This window comes from Stylophora pistillata, chromosome 2 (assembly GCF_964205215.1).
Source record: "Stylophora pistillata chromosome 2, jaStyPist1.2, whole genome shotgun sequence".
In the NCBI taxonomy this organism is placed as follows: Eukaryota; Metazoa; Cnidaria; class Anthozoa; order Scleractinia; family Pocilloporidae; genus Stylophora; species Stylophora pistillata.
In genome coordinates, this window is record NC_142520.1 from 4,570,134 (window position 1) to 4,591,043 (window position 20,910).

The 20,910-nt window shown below is 37.4% G+C and overlaps 1 protein-coding gene and 1 pseudogene across 2 annotated transcripts; both read right to left on the bottom strand.

Moving 5' to 3' along the window:
• Positions 1 to 260: 260 nt before the first annotated feature.
• Positions 261 to 6,980, bottom strand: LOC148736758 (adhesion G protein-coupled receptor L4-like; annotated as a pseudogene). The gene is made up of 15 exons (XR_015996764.1): positions 6,842 to 6,980; positions 6,372 to 6,479; positions 5,853 to 5,940; positions 5,683 to 5,773; positions 5,282 to 5,331; positions 4,322 to 4,451; positions 4,084 to 4,229; positions 3,685 to 3,787; positions 3,439 to 3,589; positions 2,795 to 2,888; positions 2,193 to 2,261; positions 1,942 to 2,024; positions 1,290 to 1,402; positions 723 to 764; positions 261 to 616 (listed from the first exon to the last, which is right to left on the bottom strand). The product of XR_015996764.1 is annotated as an adhesion G protein-coupled receptor L4-like (transcript).
• LOC148736759 (uncharacterized) lies at positions 6,848 to 14,400 on the bottom strand. The gene is made up of 5 exons (XM_088749170.1): positions 14,377 to 14,400; positions 11,970 to 12,042; positions 9,516 to 9,548; positions 8,775 to 9,300; positions 6,848 to 8,340 (listed from the first exon to the last, which is right to left on the bottom strand). Exons 1-4 carry the CDS (start codon positions 14,398 to 14,400, stop codon positions 9,005 to 9,007), a joined length of 426 nt encoding a protein of 141 aa, XP_088605296.1. The 3' UTR covers positions 6,848 to 8,340; positions 8,775 to 9,004.
• Between the last annotated feature and the right edge of the window lie 6,510 nt (positions 14,401 to 20,910).

The window sequence follows — 20,910 nt, forward strand, 5'->3', positions numbered from 1 at the left end:
TAATCCGTTAAAGCCCTTTTCTTTAAGATGTCCTTTATCTGCACACCTCCATCTTTAAGACTGACGAAATCTTTGGAAAGTTTGCATATTATTCTGATTGTTGGTAACAGTGACAATTTGAAAGATAATGGAGATGATAACAATGAACCCTTTAGTGCCTGTTGCAATTACTGTTTACCCCCAAATTGATAATTTTCTTCGATAGCTGATTTTCTCTTGAGGTTTTAACAGGATAAATGCAAATTACATTCTCAGACGCATGTGGTTATTGTTGCTTAATGTCCCCTTTATAAACTATTAGAAGTGTTGGAAAGTAATACATTTTCCACTACGTCTTAATTTTCTGTGTCCCATACACTTAACAAACAGCTTAACTTAACTCAACAGCTACAGCCTACGTCATCGGTGAAGCCGGACGATTAGTGCATCTAGCATTAGCACTATTTGTGAAGGAAACGAAAGTTCAAAATCGATTAAGTTGCTTTTAAGGTTCAGAATCGCTGCTCGGATGACGCCTCGGGGATACCTCAGCATTATCGCGGCTCTGATTGGCTTGAGGAGTTATTTAATTGTCAGCTTTAATGGACCAGCATCTTCTTTTGAAACGCTCTTTTATCTAAATAAGAGAAACACGATGAGTTACAGGAACATCCTTCTAAAACCAATTTTCTCGCTGAATCAAAGATAGGATAAAGATCATATAGACTCTAACTTATCTGTACCTCACTATTTCTCAAGCAGTGAAAGAAGAAAATCGAGAATCCCTTTAAAAAGAGGAGAGACAAGTGAATTAAGTAATGTATAAACAAATGGATTCCTAAATAATTGTTTTTAAGTTTGTTGGCCAGAGTAGCCACCCAGCGTTTCGTACTTGTTCTCATATCAGTAATGTAGGATTGTGTCGGAACAGCTAGGCACAACCTCTTATTTTACTACAAATCGTTTCTTTTCTTTCCATCGACAATCCTTTTTCTCGCTTGAGGCTTATTTTTCCGAATACAATTCTATCTATCGCTTGAAATAGACTCATAGTGACTCTAATTTCATAGTCAAGCAGAGCTAAGGCTACGAAGATATTAAATGCAAGCGCGGAAGGACGTCCTCGCCTTGAGTAGGCTTTCATTCAGAGTTAAAAGGTGAGTCTGCTGTCCAAATATGAGTCTGGGTCACCCTTAGATATTGAGACGTTTTTCATTATTCCCGACGCTCATCATGCTAGAAGTACACTCTAACCTTTTCGTTAGAGTTGAACCTCTGCTTGGGCAAACTTAAGCTCTAAAGCACTTTACCTGAGTAGAGTTTAGGATTACAAAGATGTAGGAGAAGGCGACGTATAATGGCAAAAGGAAACCAATCAACCACGTGAAATGGAGCTAACATCACAGATGCGTGGACAGCAAGCCTGAGAGAGACCAAATGATTGTTCAGTCTGAAAGCAGAGGCTTTCTTCTGAATTCTTATATCTTTGCCTGCCCGCAAGAATTAAAGAAGACAAATATCTTCGCTTAAATAAAAGGGAGTGAATGATCAGTAACGAATCACAATTAATTTTAAAGGCTGATAGTTTCGAAAGAAACTGTTTGGGGCTGCGTCGGTGGGAGTAACGAGATAATTTGGATATATCAACAAAGTTAAAATGGTAAATTGGCCACCGTAACGATTACAAAAGCTGACGTTTCGAGCGTTAGCCCTTCGTCGGAGCGAAGGTTAATCTTAATTAACAATTAATTTTACCAAGGTATCACCCCGGTGTGCAAATCTAATACAGGGTGTGCTACATGTTTATTTTCCTTAGCTTTCACTCAAGGTGTATAAATCTCAGGACGGTTTGAGATTACAAAAAGCTATTAGACGTGTTTATTTGAAATTCAGGCTCACCACGAAATTAATTGAAGACTGTATAAAATGCATTAAAAGGAGAAATTGCACTGATAATCACACCTGATCTGCTCAGCTTGGTTGTCTTTCACCTGTTGGATTGTTGTCATTTCCTTGATAACTCTCACAAGGATCGCTATGTTGATCTTCAGGATATGAAGTAGAGAGATTCAGATTCATGCAAGTTTCGTTCAACGTTGTCGAAAGAAGATTTTCAAAGACTCATAAAGAGGAGAATATAATTAACCTTGAGCTAGGTATTTGAGATTACTGAACTCATATTCGTGGTAGAAATTCAATCGGTGGCCACTTACAATCACGGTCAGTCCAACAAAAAGGAAATAAATATCCAGATGATATTGTTAGTGGCGGACATCCAGCAACTTAGATCAGAGAAACAAAAGGCATAAGGGGTCTAATTTTCGTTTTCCGTTTGGAATAAATATCAGTATGAGTGTTTCAAACCAGCTTGTAAAAAAAAAGGTCAATGAAAAAAAAGATAAATCATGCATCACGTTATAAAAAATATCTAAAATAACGCCAAATGTTATCATCATGGATGATAATTTACAACTCATATTATTTCTAAACATGGACAGACAACGAAACAAGTTGAAAGAAAGGACTTAGAAAAATAGTGAGGGGGGGGGGGGGCGCAGCGGCGTAGGGGAGCTTGGCGAGCTAAGTAGGGTGGAAACTGCCGACATTAAGTTTGGGATAACGTTTTTGTTTTCGCATGTCAAAATATATGTTCTCCCCCCTCTGTAGGCCTCGCTAATGGTCTAAATTATACGACGAAGAGTTATAGTAACCCCATGGCAACTATTCCTTTTTTCTCTGACTTTTACTATCCCCACCGAAGTTTCTTACTTACAGACTCCTGACATTTTCTGCATGGGATATGAAGTAAGTAAACATTCAAACTAAATTTTTATCGCGGACAAAAGTTTCTATTCCATCTTTCCGTGCAGCAATACCCAGAGATACCGCCACTATAATTGCAGGAACTCCTGAAACGAAAAGCAGAGTGAAAAAGGCATTATAAATATGGCCTAAAAGCAAGAATGATTTATGGTTATTGCATCTGCTCAAGCCAATGACTGTACAAGTGAAAGTTTTCAATTAACCGACGCCAATTTGAATCTCCAATCCAAGGGTAATGTTGTTCACTCTTGAAACCCTTGGTTTGCGGGTGTGACGCTTTTACAACAGTGCGAATTACAAAAACAACTGAGTGTTTTGAGCCAATTTAATCCACACTAGTGACGCTCTACTGAAAACTAGGTGTAACCAGCACCGGAAATATTGTACGCCTTCCTTGGTTGGTGAACAAGATGATTCAGTGGTCTCCAAAAGGCGCACCTCGTGAATATTTAAATTAAACACATACTTTTTTTAGGGTTGTTGAAATTTAGAGCTTTCCCGATACCTTTTGCACTCTTTAACCTTTACTTCCGCTCTAAAGCCTATTTTCTCATTTTTTCGGCCAATCAAAACATGATATTTTATTGATTACATACTTTATGAACAAACACACGTTTGACTGGTAGTGTTCCTTACCCCAGCAGCAGCCATGATAACGACGGATATCATCAGTGATGTTGTACACCTTCACAACAAATAAGTAGATATAAATGCCTTCGACCAGCGTCCAGCAAAAAGCGGCCATCACGAAATACTGCTCGAGAGCTGCCACAGAAACACAAGCACCCTACCAAAAAATGATCCGATAGGAAAACAAATTAATTTGTCAGTTATTTAGGAACGAATTGAGCCGAAAATAAGTGGTAAGCATAAACAAGTCACCTTGTTTCCTGTGGCGTCAATTCCAGCAAAAAAGATGATATGTCCAGCCCCAATGCAGGAGGTTAGACTAACCCGTATGTGACACAGAGGTGAAGCTCTGTCTCTAAACAGCACCAAGTCAATATCAACAAACAAACAAATAAAGGGATAACCAAAGTTAATTAATAATACAACATAGTGAAATGAAAAAAATAGGAACTAAGAAAAATAAGGTAATAAAGAGTAGATAAACTAATTATAGTTACAAGAAGTTCACTTGCAGTCTATTTCAAGCTCTATCACACCTTGATAAGCTTACAACTCAGGCTCCCAAGATCTGATAACTTTTTTCCCATTATTTGAAATAGAGGTTATCCCCCGCGATTCAATGAACTATCATTCTGAATTAAATGTACTTACGTGAGCAGAAGATAGCTGATAATTGTGAGAAAGATTCCAGTGAGAGATAAAGCCATACCTAATCGCGTAAGGAGAGTCAGTGCTTTGTCATGCAGTCCCTAATTGAAAGGTTAATAACTTCAAATCTCATCGAATGAGAAAAAGTTCTGGTTATCAGAATCAATATGCAAATACGATAGCCTTTAAAACTTTTTGTACCTTTTTTGAAACATATTTTTTGAGCAAATAACAATCTCACCCTTTCTTCGCCATCTTTGTCAGTAAAATCCCTGAGCACAGCAAAGTGGGTCAAGTGATTGCACACGCATTCTGTAAGGGAATGGGATGTCACTCTTGTTTGACAACCTTCGCTTGACCAACTCCCACAGCTGCGCGGAAACAGAAAATGAATAAAAAATAATAATAATGAAAGTAATAATAGGAATGTTAATAGGGGAACCAATTTTCAAAGGGAAACGATACTCGCAAACATTTTCCTTGATCCGAGCAAAGACATCCTTTACCCTCCTTCGGTCGGCCTTAGTTTGCCTTCGAGGATCGCGGGTGAAGCGCCGCGCTGCGTATGACGTTGAAATCGCAGCTGTCGAGGGAGCCATTGACATTGTTTAATGAGTTTTAGCAGCCTTGTATATAGGGTTCTAGATTTGCCATTCACCTTTCTCTTTTCTGTATAGTTTTAGATATGCTTTTGCTTATCAGATTATTAGACTTTGAATCTGTTCAGATATGACTCCGTTATTTATAGTTTTCCAGACGCTTTGACAAAAAAAAGGAGTAGATGTGAGCCGAAAGTGAGTTATTTTAGATCGTTTTTTACGCTGTTAATATTTTGTATTGTAGAGGATTTTATGGAAACTATAATACAAATGATAACAATAATAATAATGATAATAATAATAGTAATAATAATAAAAGTAATAAGAGCATGAATGAGAATTGATAAGAACGATAACGATAATAGATATAGAGCTAAAAGCTAAAAGAAAAATAATAAATCTAAATTCCCTTGTTCATTCAACCTCTCCCATCAAAATCAGCAGAAATTTCAGTTCCCTTGACAGACTGCTCTGAAGTTCTCTCTAATTCGTTAAGGTTCAGACAAAATAGTTTTCTTTATGAAGAAAGAAAAAAGGAAAAAAAAAATAAAAAAAAAATGGACTACTTCTCTTGGCTGATGTATTGCAAATGTTGCGCTTACTTGTCTTCCGAAAACTTCCAGAATACGCATGTTCTCTTCTTTTGGCCAGCCTAAGGGGGTTGTAATTTGCAAAGTATTGTGGTCAATCATCGTAGGGATCCAGTGCCCATCACAGTCCTGTGGCATAGTATGACTATTACAGAATATAGCAAGTTGATGACCGTTCGCCCTCGTCCTCTTTGTGTTTTTGTTGAGGTGTCGAAATGTGATGATAAGGGTTGCTAACCTTCTAGTCAAGTCTTAGGAAACAAACATCTTTTAAAAGACTGCGGCTTTTTCCAACTTTGCAGCGAAATCGGCAAAATCATTAAGGAACAACTTGAATAACGGAAAGCATAAAAAACAAAACAAAACAAACCGAAACAAAACAACATGAGAAAAAGCTCGGATGGTGTAAATACCTTCATGTTTTTAAAAACCAAGGTGACGTTCTCTCGTAACTTTTCTAGCGGAGGATCCACTACTGCGGATAAAATTACGCTGTCCAGGATCCTATCAATGAACCAAACTCAACGATCACAAATCAGCCTTTTCTTTTTCAGATCTACTTTAAAACTTAAAAGATACCAACCTTTTTTTGTTGGTTCCCCCAGGGTCAGTTACGTAGCCTGGAAAAAGTTGGTGAAGGCTTTTGTATGCCATCCCAAGTACTACTGATCCTATTTTGGAGAGGAAGGAGAACTGGATTATTTTGGTGTCCTAAATTATAGGACTTACATTTTTTTCAAGAATCTGCAGCGTGGTATTTTGGACGGGTCGATAATTAAAAGCGGGCTATCAAAGAAATACTGAAAATACGTTCAATTCATCTGTGGTAATGGAATAGAGACACAGGAAGTGGGTCAGAAGTCAGGGCAGGAAGGCAGCGGGTTGAGGAAGGGAGAAAAATTTTTAACTAAGTACACAAGTAACTGGAGCCCAATTATTAGTAAATGTCAAACTTTAAGAATTCGATCACAAAAAAAAACTGTAATTGGACAACTGTGAGGTGTTCGACCGATTATAAAAAGAAGGGAAAAGAAAGATGAAGTCCAGTCAATTTCCAAGTTGGCCGAGTAGTAAAGAGCTTAACCAAAATCAATATACCAACCGTTCGGATGTAGGTTAGCTGAAGGAATCTTGATAGAGTTCTCCCCCTCACTGTCATTCAACAGAAAGTCGATTCCTTCCTTGCGGACAATACGTCTGACTCGAAACGCTTGAATAAAATTGATAACAACAATGATGATATAAACAGTTATGATTTTTAACGATAATGATAACGGTAATTAACGGTAACGGTAACGATACGGATATAACGGTAATAAAAATGGCAATGGAAATGATAACTGACAAATGACAATGACGACAACGATACATAAATTTTACTTGTGAGATACTTTTACAGGAACAACATATCTTTGTCACTTCTGGAACTTTCGATACGAAAAAATTCTCCCTTCTCCTGGGTTTTTAATTCCCTCGCTCTCGACAATTATTCGCTCGTCCACCAAGTAATTTCTCATAAAACGCCGATATATTCATTCTAAGCAAAATGTAATAAAACTTTCTTTAACTCACCCATATCGTTGCCAGTGTAATTTATCTCTGGATTTGTGGAATTTAGTCTGCTTTTGGCAATTCTGGTCATAAATTCCTCAAAGGCAAGCGTGACGAAAATAGGATCTCCCCCTCGATCGGCTGGCCGGATGGGCCGCATTTTTTTATTCACATTTTTAAATCTTTGTATAACATTCTGAATTTAAAGAGGTGAAATCGAGCATGAGAACAAATTAGCTCCTGACCAGCAGACAGGAAAAAGACAAGCTAAAACGATAAAACAAAGAACAGAAAAAGCAAAAACAAACAAGCAAGCAAACAAACAAAACAAACAGACAATAACAACAACAACAACAACAAAAACAAAACAAGACTGAAAATATTAACAAAAAATACTAGTAGTTATTACGAGGTGCCTTTATTGGGACATTTTTGTAGAACTTCCCTAAGTGGCCCTTTTAAATTTCAAGAGAATACCAGTTGCAGTCAATGTTTCTGATAGCTTTACCAAACTAAAATTCTCGATTTTGCGATATGCTGAACTTCGGATTATTCATTGATGAGAAAGGCAACTCTTTGGAATGACTTAAAATTACAATTTCAAAAACAGACGTTTTGATGCCAGCGTAATAAGGTGTAATTAAACAATTTTGGATACAAACTAAGTATTTTCCAGGATGGTGACGAGAAAGATTGAGACTGACGAGTCAAAAAAGTTTGGAGTTATGGATAACCTGAGAACGGCTTAGGGATTTTGTGAAAGAATATTGAGAGTCTTTGGGATTCAAAACGATTTGTTTCCCATTTGGCCACTCCTTAAGTGCTCAATGAACGCTTATTAAAGAACGAAACAACAACAACAAATGCAAAAAATAGCAAACTAAAAACATTATATAAGAAACAAATCAATCGCTAATGTAGAGGGTAAGACAAACATTAAAATTGCAATTATTATCTTGATATATAGACGTTACCTGCAAGGCATTTTCATCATTGACTAAAATGTTTTGGAGAAATTTGATAAAATCCTTTATCTGAAAGATAATAAGTTGTACTGTTAGGTGTTTTAAACGGCTAAAAAGTCTGAGAACTGGGTTCAACCATCCAGAAACATTTGAAATTGGAAAATACTCGGTTAATAACTTACCCATGTGATATATCTCACATAAAACAGATAAAGAAAGAAAACAGAACAAACCAATAATCAAGCAAGTAATCATATAAGCAAAAAAAGGAAAAGCAAAACAAAACAAAGCAAGCAAATAAAAACAGACAAACGTGGAAGTCAAAAAAGCCTATAAACCTACCAAACTACCTAAGAAGAGTGTAACAGCTATCAACCCGTTTAGTAAGAAAAAAAAGAAAGGAGAAAAAACAAAAACAAAAAAGCCAAACAAAAAAACCAAAACAAATTTAACGTTATAATAGAGAAAAAGATCCAAAATACTTGCAGCTACACCATGGTAATGATACTGTACCCGTTTAAACACGTTGCCGGTTGGAATGGTTCTACTGCAATTCTGTAAGGAAGAGACGATAATTTTTTTCTTTGTTTTTTTGTTTTTTTTTTTTACAGTGATTGCAGAAATGTTGACCCAAAAAATCGTAAGCAATGAACGATGACACCCGACGGCTTGATGGGTATATATGTGCATGAGAACTACAATTACATTTATGTGGAAAAGGATATAGGCCATTCATGTGTTCGTTAACGAAAAGAGCCCTCTAAAAGAGATATTTTCAAGATTGATGAAAAAGTGAATTATTGCATATGTACAAGAGAATATGATTTTAACTTGTAATGCATCTGTGCTAACATTTCCTATAAAGCCGTTGGGTGCCAGCTTTCAAGGATCATCGTTACTTTCCAGGTGTCAGCGTTTTTGGAATCGCGTGTGCATATAGCATAAGCTCAAATAAAACTCGTTTAGAAAAGAATTGACAAATTTCTCACCGACGTCTCTTGGTCTGCGGATGTCGAGCGTTCCGAGGTGAAGCAAGGAAACATCAGGGAAAGCAAGGAGAATATTTAAAATGGTAAAGTGGTGCAATGACGATAAAATTTTCTTCAGAGAAAGGGGAATTTAAAATGGCTTGCCTGTACGAGGGTTAAGCCATTGGATAGAGTGTAATTGAAGAATAGATAAAAAAGCGGAGAAAATAAACTAGTCTGTTTCCTTAAAGCTACTCACTTGAGATCAGTCTGATGCGAAACAAAAATGCTCTGCAGGGTACTACACAAAGTTGATTATTCCCTATGCTGTTAAATTGATTTGAAAAAAGCTTTTGAAAATCTTCAAGGCAGACTCCACCACAACACGAGAGAAGTTTTTTGCACCACCTGGAGCAGGAACCTCTGTAAGCGCCAGCGAAATAAGGATTGCATTTTATCTTGCGCCATTCGTGCGCAAGAAGTCCTCCGCAGCTCGAGTGGTTATATTTTCCTAGCTTCAAGAACGGGGCAGTCTCACACTCATCATCTGGAATGAAATTGAAAGGGTAGCAAAGTAGTCATAAATTACAAATTGCCTCTCAAAAAGGTTGTACTTCTCAATTTAAATCACTCGGTGCAATTTTTAACAACACAGATTACAAGAAGTGCCTACTCTTTTAACAATTCAGAACTTCTGATCGTCATTATTCGAAATGACAGCCCGCTTCTTGAATAATTGTTCATAGTGTGATTAGTACTTACTTTGATCAGCTATTGCCCGACAGCTCTGAGTAACTACAGTATGATATAAGAAAGGAAAACATAAGAGTAATAATTATGATGATAACCATGATAAAGATAATATCGATTTTAACAGTACAGTAATGTTAACTAAGGTGATAATTTTTTATATATATAACAACTTTATTTAAATAACAACATATAACATATTATTATTAAAAAAGGGTTACAGAAGGGAGGAACTTAATCCTCATTGTAAACTATACCCCAGATATAAAAATTTAATACTATGAAATATACATATACATACTGAAACATTTTACATACAGGCATATATGTATATAAATATAAAATCTAAATAAAGAAGACGTATCTAAGATAACTATTTTGTTTAAGATTATAACTAAATAATGTATAATACATAGAATAATTTAATTTTTAGTCATAGACCTAGTTAAAAAAAATGTTGATTTAAGAGCTTTCTTAAAAGCATTAATTGAGTCAAGTTCAACTACTGATGATGGTAAACTGTTCCATGTGTCGATATGTCTGTGCCAAAAAGAGTACTTAAAGATGTCTGTACGGCTAAATGGTTTATATGATGACTTTTTCTTGATTGCCTGTTACTGAAGGATATGTAATTATTCGTGTTTACAGAAGAGTGTCCTTTAATGAACTTAAAAAGCTGAACCAAACTAAGAAACTCTGCGCTGAGCTAGTGTCGCTAGTTTCAAGGATTTCAGTCGGTCTTCATACGGAGTGTCTTTATCAACGATCCATCTTGTAACGTTCCTTTGCACGCATTCAAGTTTTTCAATGAGATATGCTTGGTGAGGATTCCACGCTTGACAAGCGTACTCGAGTATTGGACGGATCATGGATCTATAACCAGTAAATAGAGCCCTAGAGTGAGATCCAAATGTCCGCTTGAGTAAGCCCAATAATCTGTTGGATCTTGCAACAACAGACAGTACGTGGGGTACAACAGACAGATAATGATAAAATGTTAATAATTATAGAGGTGACAATAAATATATGAATTAAAAAAAATCGATAGTGGTTTAGCGTGGTGTGTACACTTATCGACAACTAGACGCAGAGTGCGCCAAAGTGCTATCGATTTCAGAGTTCTTTGTTTTGATTTGTTTTGTTTTGTTTTTGTTGTTGTTTTTGTTGTTGTTTTTTACCGTAATGGATGTCAAGTAAAAGACGAAGTTTTCAGAGCGTGACACGTTGCGTAAAGCGTTGACTCGGGCTGCGGAAATTTGGCCAATCAGATTGCGACATTACTACCCATTGGGGTTTATTGATAAATGGATAATCGGCTGATAACGCCAGCAGCCAGTAGGTTACTCAGTAAATGACGAACTGATGCAGCAGTGGAACGTAATTTTCCTTGCAGATATCTTATGGTTTCAGTTTAATCTACATCTACTTGGTAATGTCGTGAATCTTACGAAACAATTAACGTCATATCTGAATATATCTTTATCTAAGACTTCCCTTTCGAGCAGACATCGTAAAATATGTAAAATTTCCTATTTTTTATCTATTTTTGGACATAGTTGTTAAAAATAATTATTTTATTACCTATGTGGTAAATAGCTGATGTGTTCATCGCATAATTTTTTCGAATTTTGATCTTCATGAACATCCAAGATGCTCACCATCTTGGGTTCTAATGAAATCCAAAACTGCCTAGCTTCGCTTGCTTTAATGGTAAGTTAACTTATAGTATTATTACAGTTTTTCGTTGCCCCTTAGAATATAATTTTTAGAAAGGAAACTATGATCTATGCCCTCTTCATTTTCTTTTTTCTTTTTAGCCTGATGATTTTCTGGCTGGACGTCTTTAAGCTCAGCTCAAGCATTTATCTTAGACATCTGTTTGAGGCAGTTCACGACGCTCTATTTCAAATTAAAGCGAATGGAATTTTTCATCATCCGCTTCTAAAATTTTCATCAAATAATTTTTCGGAAACCCTCTCACGTCGCGCAGAACGATGAAGGCGGTGTTCCCCCTATGAAGAGTTGTGACAAAATAGTACTTCCTCATAAGTTAATGGATCGCCAGCAAACAACGAGGTATGACAACACTCATCCTAGAATTTTGACGCGGTAAAGTTGTTTTTGACGAGATATACCGTAGCTTTGGTAGCTATTCCGTTATAATCATGATCATAAGGTACTCATCAATAAGACTTGTTTAATTCCACGTTTTTATCATCAATTGATTTCTAACAGTAGTATTAATCCCCCCAACAAGTTACGAGTTTTCCCATATCACTGTTTGTAGTTATAGAACTTTCACTGTCAAGAATGCAGTTTCTACCCGAATTAAAGTTACAGAATTGGAGGAAGTTAATTACCATGTAGAACGCCATTTTTGGACTTTCCAAGAAATTATCAAACATTTTAAAAGTGATTGTTACCTCTTAGTATGGTAAAATGATAATATTTCATGATAATACTCACTAAGCACGAACGTCACTAGATGAAATGGGCTTGCCAAACCATACAGACGTAATTGCGATGTGGTTAGATGAAACTTGTATCAATTGATTCACTCAAAAAGTATCATCAAGATGAAATTACGTCCACTCGAGACGCATATGACTGATCCCGTATGTTTTAATTCACATTTTTGTCCACAGTATCGATGTTCACCTGCTCTTATATTACTTCACTCGTTGCGACGTGCGCATGAAATACACTTAATATCAATACGATGGTATTTGCTAATGATTCATTGAATATCAATGTATTCCCTATATGTTCGAAAAAAGCCATGAGCAAAAAATACGTCATCTATCAGATCCTACTTCCGCTACGTACGTACACCCCTGTCAAAATTCACCATGGCATCTGCAAGATGGCTGCAGATGATATCAGCTCTTAGAGTCTTTCATCTTTCGCCAAAGTTAAAAGTTTTGATAGCTTCGGTATATATTAACCATCAGGAAAATTTTAAAAAAGACAAACATACAAAACAAATACACGGTTTTTCCCTCAGGTTTTTGGCAGTCTGGAATTTTTCAGTTCAAGGACAAACTTTTGTTTACATACGTGGCTTGCTCTGGGCAGTTTAACATAGATAAAGGAAAAAATGGTTTTTAAAACTTGTAGCCAACAAAGCGGTGTGGAGTGAAAAATGTATATATATATAAAAAAAAAAAACGGTTAAGGATATTGTTGTAATTTTCAGAGTTTCCATCACAATTGGTTTCGCTCTGTAATTTCTAAACAAACGGTGTGGAACCCCCTCTTACGAGGATACAGTTGATTATCAAAATAAGTTGAAAAAGATGGATCGATAGATTATCACAAGTCAGAAACGCATGACCTTTTGAGTATAAGCAGTTTATCGCGCAAAGACTTTGGGGTTATTCTTACCGTTCCGATAATGAAACAGTCACTGACGACTCTTTATCTCAATCTTTACTTCGAACAAATTCTCTTTGGGAAATAAGGAATTATTCATTTATAATTGCATGTTACAGTCAAACTAAGTGAAGCGTACCCCTCAGGATTACATTAATGATTTGATTATCTGAATATTGAACCCGCTAATCGTTTCAGGAGCGCAATAACGAATTGAATATTTGAACATGGAACTCGCTAACCGTTTCAAGAATGCAATAATTAACGATCGCAAATATTAACGAAATAATAATTTCGACCATAAATACACGCAAGAACTTCTACAAGTTCGTCAAGATGTAAATAGGCGAAAGAGGCTCTAAATGAAGTGTTATCGAGAGCTTCTTTCGCCTACTTACATCTTGACGAAGTTGTAGAAATTCTTGCATGTATTTATGGTCGAAAAAAATAGCTTACCGGCGAAGCCATGGCTAGTCTCCCTCACAGCCGTTTTTTCTTTTCGATGTCACGCGCGTTGCGTGACATCCAAAAAAACCGGATGCGAGGGAGACTAAGCCATCGCGAGAATTTTTTTATTTCGTTAATATTTACGATCGACTGTTTTCGCAGTGTTTTTACAGTGCAGTTTGTTCATTTTCAGGATTCCTCGTCAAATAGAACAATCTTATTGGACTTCAGAAATGGACTTCTCATTCGAACAATGATCCGCGCCCTTTCCAAAACGGACACGGCTGTCGGGTTCAATATTCAAATAATCAAACCATTATTGCATTCGTGAAACTAGCCGTTTCACGAATGCAATAATGGTTTGATTATTGAGAAGTCCATTTCTGATTGGATTATTCGAACACGTGATGATGGATCGGAACTATTTCAACAAGGCGTCAGACATGGCGGGAAAGGTGAATTCGAGTGTTGTGTAGAACTTCTTGTAACTGTCGAATAGTTTACGGACGAAGCCATCGCAAGACTTTTTTTATTGCGAAGTTCTACACAACACTCGAATTCACTTTTCCAAAACGGATACGGCTATCGGATTCAATATTCAAATAGTCAATCCGTTATTGCATTCGTGAAACGGCTAGCGGGTTCAATTATCAAATAATCAATTCATTATTGCATTCTTGAAACGGCTGGTGGGTTCAATATCCAAGTGATCAATTCATTACTGTAATCTTGAGGGGTACGCTTCACTTAGTTTGACTGTAAATAATATACACGACTCTTTATCTCAATCTTTACTGCCAAAATTTCCCTTTGGGAAATAAGGAATTATTCATCCATAACTGCGGGTTAAATAACCCATTTTCTTTCTACGCCTTGTCTGGCATTTCTCCCATTCCTCTGCTGCTTGGTCATTTGTTCAATGATGTCAAGATGGCATTCTCAGACAGATCCTACCGTATAGTGTCACAACTTATTGAATATTTCTGTTGATATTTGGAGCTCCTCGTAGAATTTATTAAGTTCTACTCGTATTCCATGAAATACATTAACATACCTTAAAAGCCTCGTTCCCATACATCTACTTCAACAGTAGGGGATTTTCCCTAAGGAATTAAAGGAACCGCGTTAACCTACCGGCCCCGACAGTGCACCCGGCTGAACATCCACCAGCCATTTACATTATTTCTACTGTTACTTTTACTGATATTAAGAGCCACTGACCATAACATATCAAACTGTTTCCCCACTGCGATGGACATTTGTTTTTGTCGGTTCCAGCCTGGCGCGGCCGCTAACACAGATGCCCTCCTGAGCAAATTTTCAAAATGGCGGACAAGCAAAAGAGAGAGGTAAGAGAACCAAAGCGATTCTGCACCGAATAATCAGCATACCCCCCTGTTAAAAAGGTCATTTCACAGAGAAAGATACAAAATTGTATAATATTGAAGTCACGGAGGTTGACAAACTCAACAAGAGACTGAAAATTCACTACATTGGCTACAGTACACGCTTCGATGAGTGGAGACCCTTCGGGGTTCTGTCCGCGCGTACCGGTTCACAAGAACCAATAGAAAAGGCCAAACAATACACAATAGCCAACCGATAACTCCTAAACAAAGAAAGAACAATGGTAATTCCCTTGTGAACCGGTACACCAGGACAGAACCCCCTTCGGGGACAGTGAAGCATCTGAATAATTTTCTTTCGAAATTGTATAGATTAGTAGGCTGCAACAAAAATTTATTGGACGACGTTTAGGGTTAAAAACAGCAATCTAACCTGAAAAAAATGTATTTATTCCGACTCTTTCGGAAAATAACTTAACAAACCTTACTTGTTTATCTCGTAAGTAAACGATGGTGAAGCGCTTTCCGAGCTACCCGATTCTTCTCCCACTGCTTTCACGCTTATAAAACAGGAAACGAGCAAAAGGAGAAAGGTGTGGCAGTTTTGAATAGCCATTTGACGAGGTTCAATCTGCTCCTTGTTCGACAATTTACATATCAAAACAAAGGAAATTTGTTCCTCTCTTTCATTTTGGCGGTACATTTTCAATTTGCGCTTGCGTAAGAGAGAAATAGCCCAAGACTCCTTGCTCGGTCTTGTTTTGACCACGAACGTCTTCTTAATTTTGACGGATCCGCTCAGGAAAAGGTGAAAATGACGAGGGAAAAACTTTACTTTGTAATACAAAAATACACAAAATGGAAAGCCATGATATCATAGTTCGATATTTCGGTGGTACATTGTTAACTTTTTATACAGAGAGTGGCCAAGATGATATAACATCCAAAAATCGCACTCGATTTGAGTGGGCTGATGAAGTGGGCGTGGTCGTGAAATTCAGTAAGAGACTATTTGTACCCCGTGAGTTTGATATGATCGAGAACCCGAAGACAGTTGCAAAATTTCGTGGTTCATTTAATTTTTTCTGAAGGACCCTTTTAATGAATCTTTTTCGAAATTATATCAAAAACTTCTATGACGCTTTTTTTTTCTCCGTAAAATCGTAAAGTTCAAAACACGCCTAAATAGCCGTTGTTCCCCCCCCCCCTCCCCCCGTAAAGCAACGAAAAATTATGCAACTTCGGTGGCTTTCTACGCCACAACGCGACGCAATCCCGCTATTAAATTTTGTGAGCTAGCGGATAGTCCTACTATCTATTGGAAAAACTAAAGTTCGTGTTATGTTGTTACGTTTAAGTGTAAATAGTGACCCGTTGAAATAAAGTACCTTGAGTCTTTTGCGGAGGTAAAATAAACGTCAACTTCAGTAGCCTATGAACAGGTCTGCCATATAAACTTAAAGTGCACCTAAACCCAAAAATGTTGTTCACTTAACGAAATAAGCGTATTTTTTGGAGTATTTCTGTGCAAAATTTTTTTTATTTCCTCAAATCTTCAATTTTCTCTGCCCAGTCAATACACGGAAAATCGGCCGCCATCTTGGCTCACGTTCGAGTTTAAAGAGAAATGGTTCTAGCGGGTAATGTGACGTCAAATCGAGAACACGAAAATCTGCATTTCACACATTTTCACTTGTTTGGGAAGGTTGTCGTAGATATATTCCGAAATATGCCGATTAGGTGTGTTGTATGAAGAATGCATGAAGCGCGATACCCTCTTGCAAATTTCGCACGTTGCTAGATCCTCCTACAACACTCCATTTTGGCCTGCAATAAGTGGCACGTCCAGGTTTAAAAGAGTTTGGGCTATTTTGTCAAAAATGCAACGTGAACCGCTGAACAGCTGTCATGGCCCATTTAAAGGCCTTTAAAAAAGGTCTTGTGCGATATATTTTGCAACTGTCGGCGGATTTTCGATAGTTATGGTCAGTGGCTCTTAATGCCCCAACAAAAAATGTTCTTACAAAACATTTATTATGGAGTTATAATCTTATCAACAATTTTTGCTCTCCGTTTGTGACACTTCCTCATTTGTGTTTTTCTTTAAGGTCAAATGTGAAGATTATCTTCGTGAGCATGAGAAAAATTTATACTACACGCAAATTCGCAAATTAGTTGAGAGGATTTTACGTAAGCAAACAGAGTTTAGTAATAATCTTAGCTTTATAGCACGAAACTCGCAAACATTCCTCAAAGTACTACGTTAATCAGGCTTCACATAGAATCACAATGTCAGGAAAATTTTCAGAGGTATGTAATCTACTAATATTTATCGGGAATTCCGAAAGTGTTGCTGTTACGTAATTAAAAGATTCAGAAAAATTGATGAAGACTGGTAGGCAATAACATCATGACCTCTCCGTTTCTTGTTTAAAGCTTTAGAAAAATTGATAGTAGAAAGAATTAAGGACTAAAACGGATTTTGTGACATGCAACATGCAAACACTCCTGAAACTCTACGAAAACTACAGGGAACAAATCGAGATCCATTGGAAATCAAATATCAAAAAGACTGCCCAGAGATTTGTGAGTACTGCGTTCTGCGATAAAATGAGGAAGTAAAAGTATCTAGCATCTCGTGATTGGAATAAATCGTAAATCGCGAGGGAGTCAATAGTCTTTGCTTTAAATCAGTTGGGTGTCCAACAATAGCTATGGTATGAACTATTATAATCCCAAAACTCTTTTTTTCTATCTTAGAGACACAAATATCGCATGCTATATAATGTAAAACGTCCAATTATTAGGAGCTTGCCTTTTGTTCGTTAAGAGGATCCCGCTTTATGAAAATATCGCACATCATTTCATCTCCTTTCAAACAAATGAGGTAAAAGATATTGAGGGTGCCTTTTAAACTTAAGAAGTGGGGTAGATGAAGGAGGGAGGGTGGAGGGGGGGAAGGAAGTAGAAGTGTCCATGTTCGTGTCCAGAGAAAAAACAAAGTATAACCAAACTGGCATAGCTCAGTCAGAGCGGCTGCGATCGTGGCTAGCTCACCATGGTGATCTCCAGTAATCGCAGTAAAGCAAGCGTCATAAAATTACATCGTCCTCCCTTGGAGTGAGCTGAGCCTAGAGACTTTTCTGATATTCTTTCTCATGGGACGACTGGAAGATAACATCAGTCACAGCAGTCGAGTTATACGGCGCTGTCATCCCGAGCAATCTTCATGATCACGTTCCTGTGACTTCGGCCCTCGTTCATTCATAAAACACACGCCTTGAGCAGTTTGTTTTGCAATTATCACGTGAAAAAATAGTGTGTTTTTATGAGTTAAAATTGGGCCGGATTTGACTGAACATTTATCTTTCAGATTTCGTATTAAACCTGAAAAACTCCACTCAAGTAGCGGATAGAGCACTCAAGAGGTGGAGGGAAATACTCTACTACGTATCGTGTTTTTTCCTGCACTTTCGTGCTCTTAACAACAGAGCAGAGCACAGTCAAGACCTCTCTATTTGTTAAGTAAGTACCAACACTCCCACTGATGGATCAAAATGAAATCGCAAGGGCTGTTGATAGCTCCCTCCTCACTCCCTCAACCTCCTCACCCCCCCTCCTGATCCCCCCTACCCAACTACGATCAACATGTTAAATATTATTCTTTAGTATCCCGTGATTAAACTTGCCCTCACGAAATGGACAAGTCCTTGCAGTCAAAGATGATTGACATACGGATCTTTATGACAGTATATACTTTCCAGCGGGAAATACGCTTCTCCTTCTGAGCAAGATGCCGTGGGAGAACCAAACTTCAGTTGGCTTGCACTTTGCTTTCTTCGTTCTTATCTTAGTTGCTCCAGCAGATAAAGGTAGGTTGATATGTTTTTCCTTTATAAAGCCACAGTATAGCTACAATTGAATTACAGACGTTAGATTACTCGTTTATGGTAATAAAAAAACGTGGGTTAAATGGAAAACAAAGAGAAATAGAAATGAGGGAGGGGCGCTAGGATAAGTAATGGAACATTTTGATGCAGTAGAACATTTAACCGGATCGCAAAATAGGGTGTACATCATAATTCTCGTATAGCTGCAACGAGCAAGATCTATAATTTACAAACTTTTCATTTTGATTGATTTCGCAACAGCTCTCGGTTTCAAGGCCGGTAAGGAGAATATCACCACTGCCACACCAGGTATGTTTGCTTGTAAGAAGATCTCCTTCCAGTATCCTTTCTCTGGCGGACAGCTGGTAAAGGTCTTTGCCTCCGTTGGACACACAGAAAAGAGCCAAAATCCTAGAAATGGAGCTGCAGTCTGGGTTGAAGATGTTACGAAAAGTGGATTCACAGCCTGTGTGGTGGAGTTTGGAGACAGCTCGAACAGTACGAAGGAAGCAGACTGGATTTCTGTTTAGACCACACCTTCCGGATCCCAAATAGGCACCAAATCACTGAGCTCTTGGACAACTGGTACAAAATGTGACAGGATCGATTTCAAACATGTTAGATGTGTGCTAATTAGCGCCTCATAAGCGCTAAAGGATTAACAGGGTATATGGCGAAATAATGAACATTGAGGGCAAAAGTCTGTGTAAGGAAAAGGGATCCAACCTTGCCGACGCGTGCTTTCGAAAACAAAGACAATTAACCTTTCGTTAAACTTGCATCATAACACGTTTGATAATCTTTTTAAACACGCTAAAGTTGCATCTAATCCCTCGATATTTGTTATCAACGATATGAGCTTTTCTTTTTGATCTCCAATATCTTGCCGTTTTTTTTTTTTTTTTATTCCATAGTCTCACAGTACCCTCTTCAGTTCATAATTCATAGTTCATAATTTGTTACCATTATTAATAGTATCATTGATAGAGTTGTTTCCAATGAAGGTTTGAATGTGGTTCATTGTATTTCCCTCACTCCTTAGTTAGGGGTATCGGCAACGCCTTCAATTGGGTAAAACATTTTCCACTTATGTTTCAGCGTTTCTCTTCTCCTCGTACTATTTTCGTGACTGCCACTCACGGTGTTCTCAACAGAACTCAGGATGCCATGGCCTTATGGGTCGAGGACTTGAAAGTAAACAGCTTTAAGATTTGCTTGAGGGAAGCCAAGATTTTCGATGCTACACATAAGAACCTAAAAATGGTAAATGACCGCTATTTTTAAGGTGCTGTCCATGGAAAATTTATTGACTAAAAAATATGCAACCTTTCTTGGAGAAGAGAAGTCCTACTTCTCCTTTTAGTTTTTTTTATTTATTTTTTATTTATTTTTTATTTATTTTTTTATTTATTTATTTATTTTTGAAAGAGATGAGACAAACTCGGTTGAGCTTAATTCTGAAAAAAATGTTATCATCGACAGAAAAACGCTTAAATATTCTATGTTTGTCAAAGTAACTATGGATGCTTTTATTTTATCGACAGAATTGGATAGCTTTCAACAACATCAGCGTCCACAACTTTACCATGATCAGCAGTCTGTTATTTTCCAGCACAAACTCACCATCTCCGCAGAATAATTACGCCTTCTGCGTGTTCGCCAATGTATATCTTTTTGCAATAAGTGCAAGTTATGCAATAGATTACATTGTCGGAGGTGAACGGGAAGTGATCGGTGATCTTAATGGATCGTTTAGGTCCCGATATTTTATCAGTGTTGTGAATGAAAGGACACGTTTTGCATCGTGCACGAGCGCATTTGAAAGGGCCTGATTGGCCATTAGTCTGAAAAGAACTTCTGACCAAAAAATTTCCTATGTTTTTTTCGCGTTTGAATGAAATGAGTGGAGGGTGCGAAAAGATAGTGCTAGTCTCTGGTGTTAGTTTTGAAACGCTATTTATTTTCTTTGTACTTTAGATTATTTATTGCTTAACCGCCTACTGTCTATGCTTAGTTAATGTTTATCTACGTCACGGTTTATTTTTGTCGATTACTGCAATTGGTGTGAAAATGTTTATGTTGGTGTGAAAATTCAAGTCAGTCATTCGCTCATATTACGGTTTTGCGAAAAAGAGAGAACCATTTTTTGATCGCTGTCAAGAGGTCGTGCGCTCCGCTACTCAGTGTAAAATTGTTTTGTCTACTCCGCCACCGCGCTTTTCAAGTACGCTAGGAGCTTTACCAAAGTAAGTTACCTATACTGTTCATGCTCGATTTAGTTTATCGTTTCCTTCATTATTAGTTCAGTTGATTTCAAGAATAGGTCATTGTGCTATGTCATCGTTTGTAGGT

Bases quoted from the DNA above. Each gene is read 5' to 3' on its own strand.
- LOC148736759 (XM_088749170.1), bottom strand. From the start codon at position 14,400: ATGTATGGGAACGAGGCTTTTAAG. The intron at 12,043-14,376 runs GTATGTTAATGT...AATTGATACAAG, and splicing joins ATGGGAACGAGGCTTTTAAG to TTTCATCTAACCACATCGCA. The intron at 9,301-9,515 runs GTAAGTACTAAT...ATTTCATTCCAG, and splicing joins TCGGGCAATAGCTGATCAAA to ATGATGAGTGTGAGACTGCC.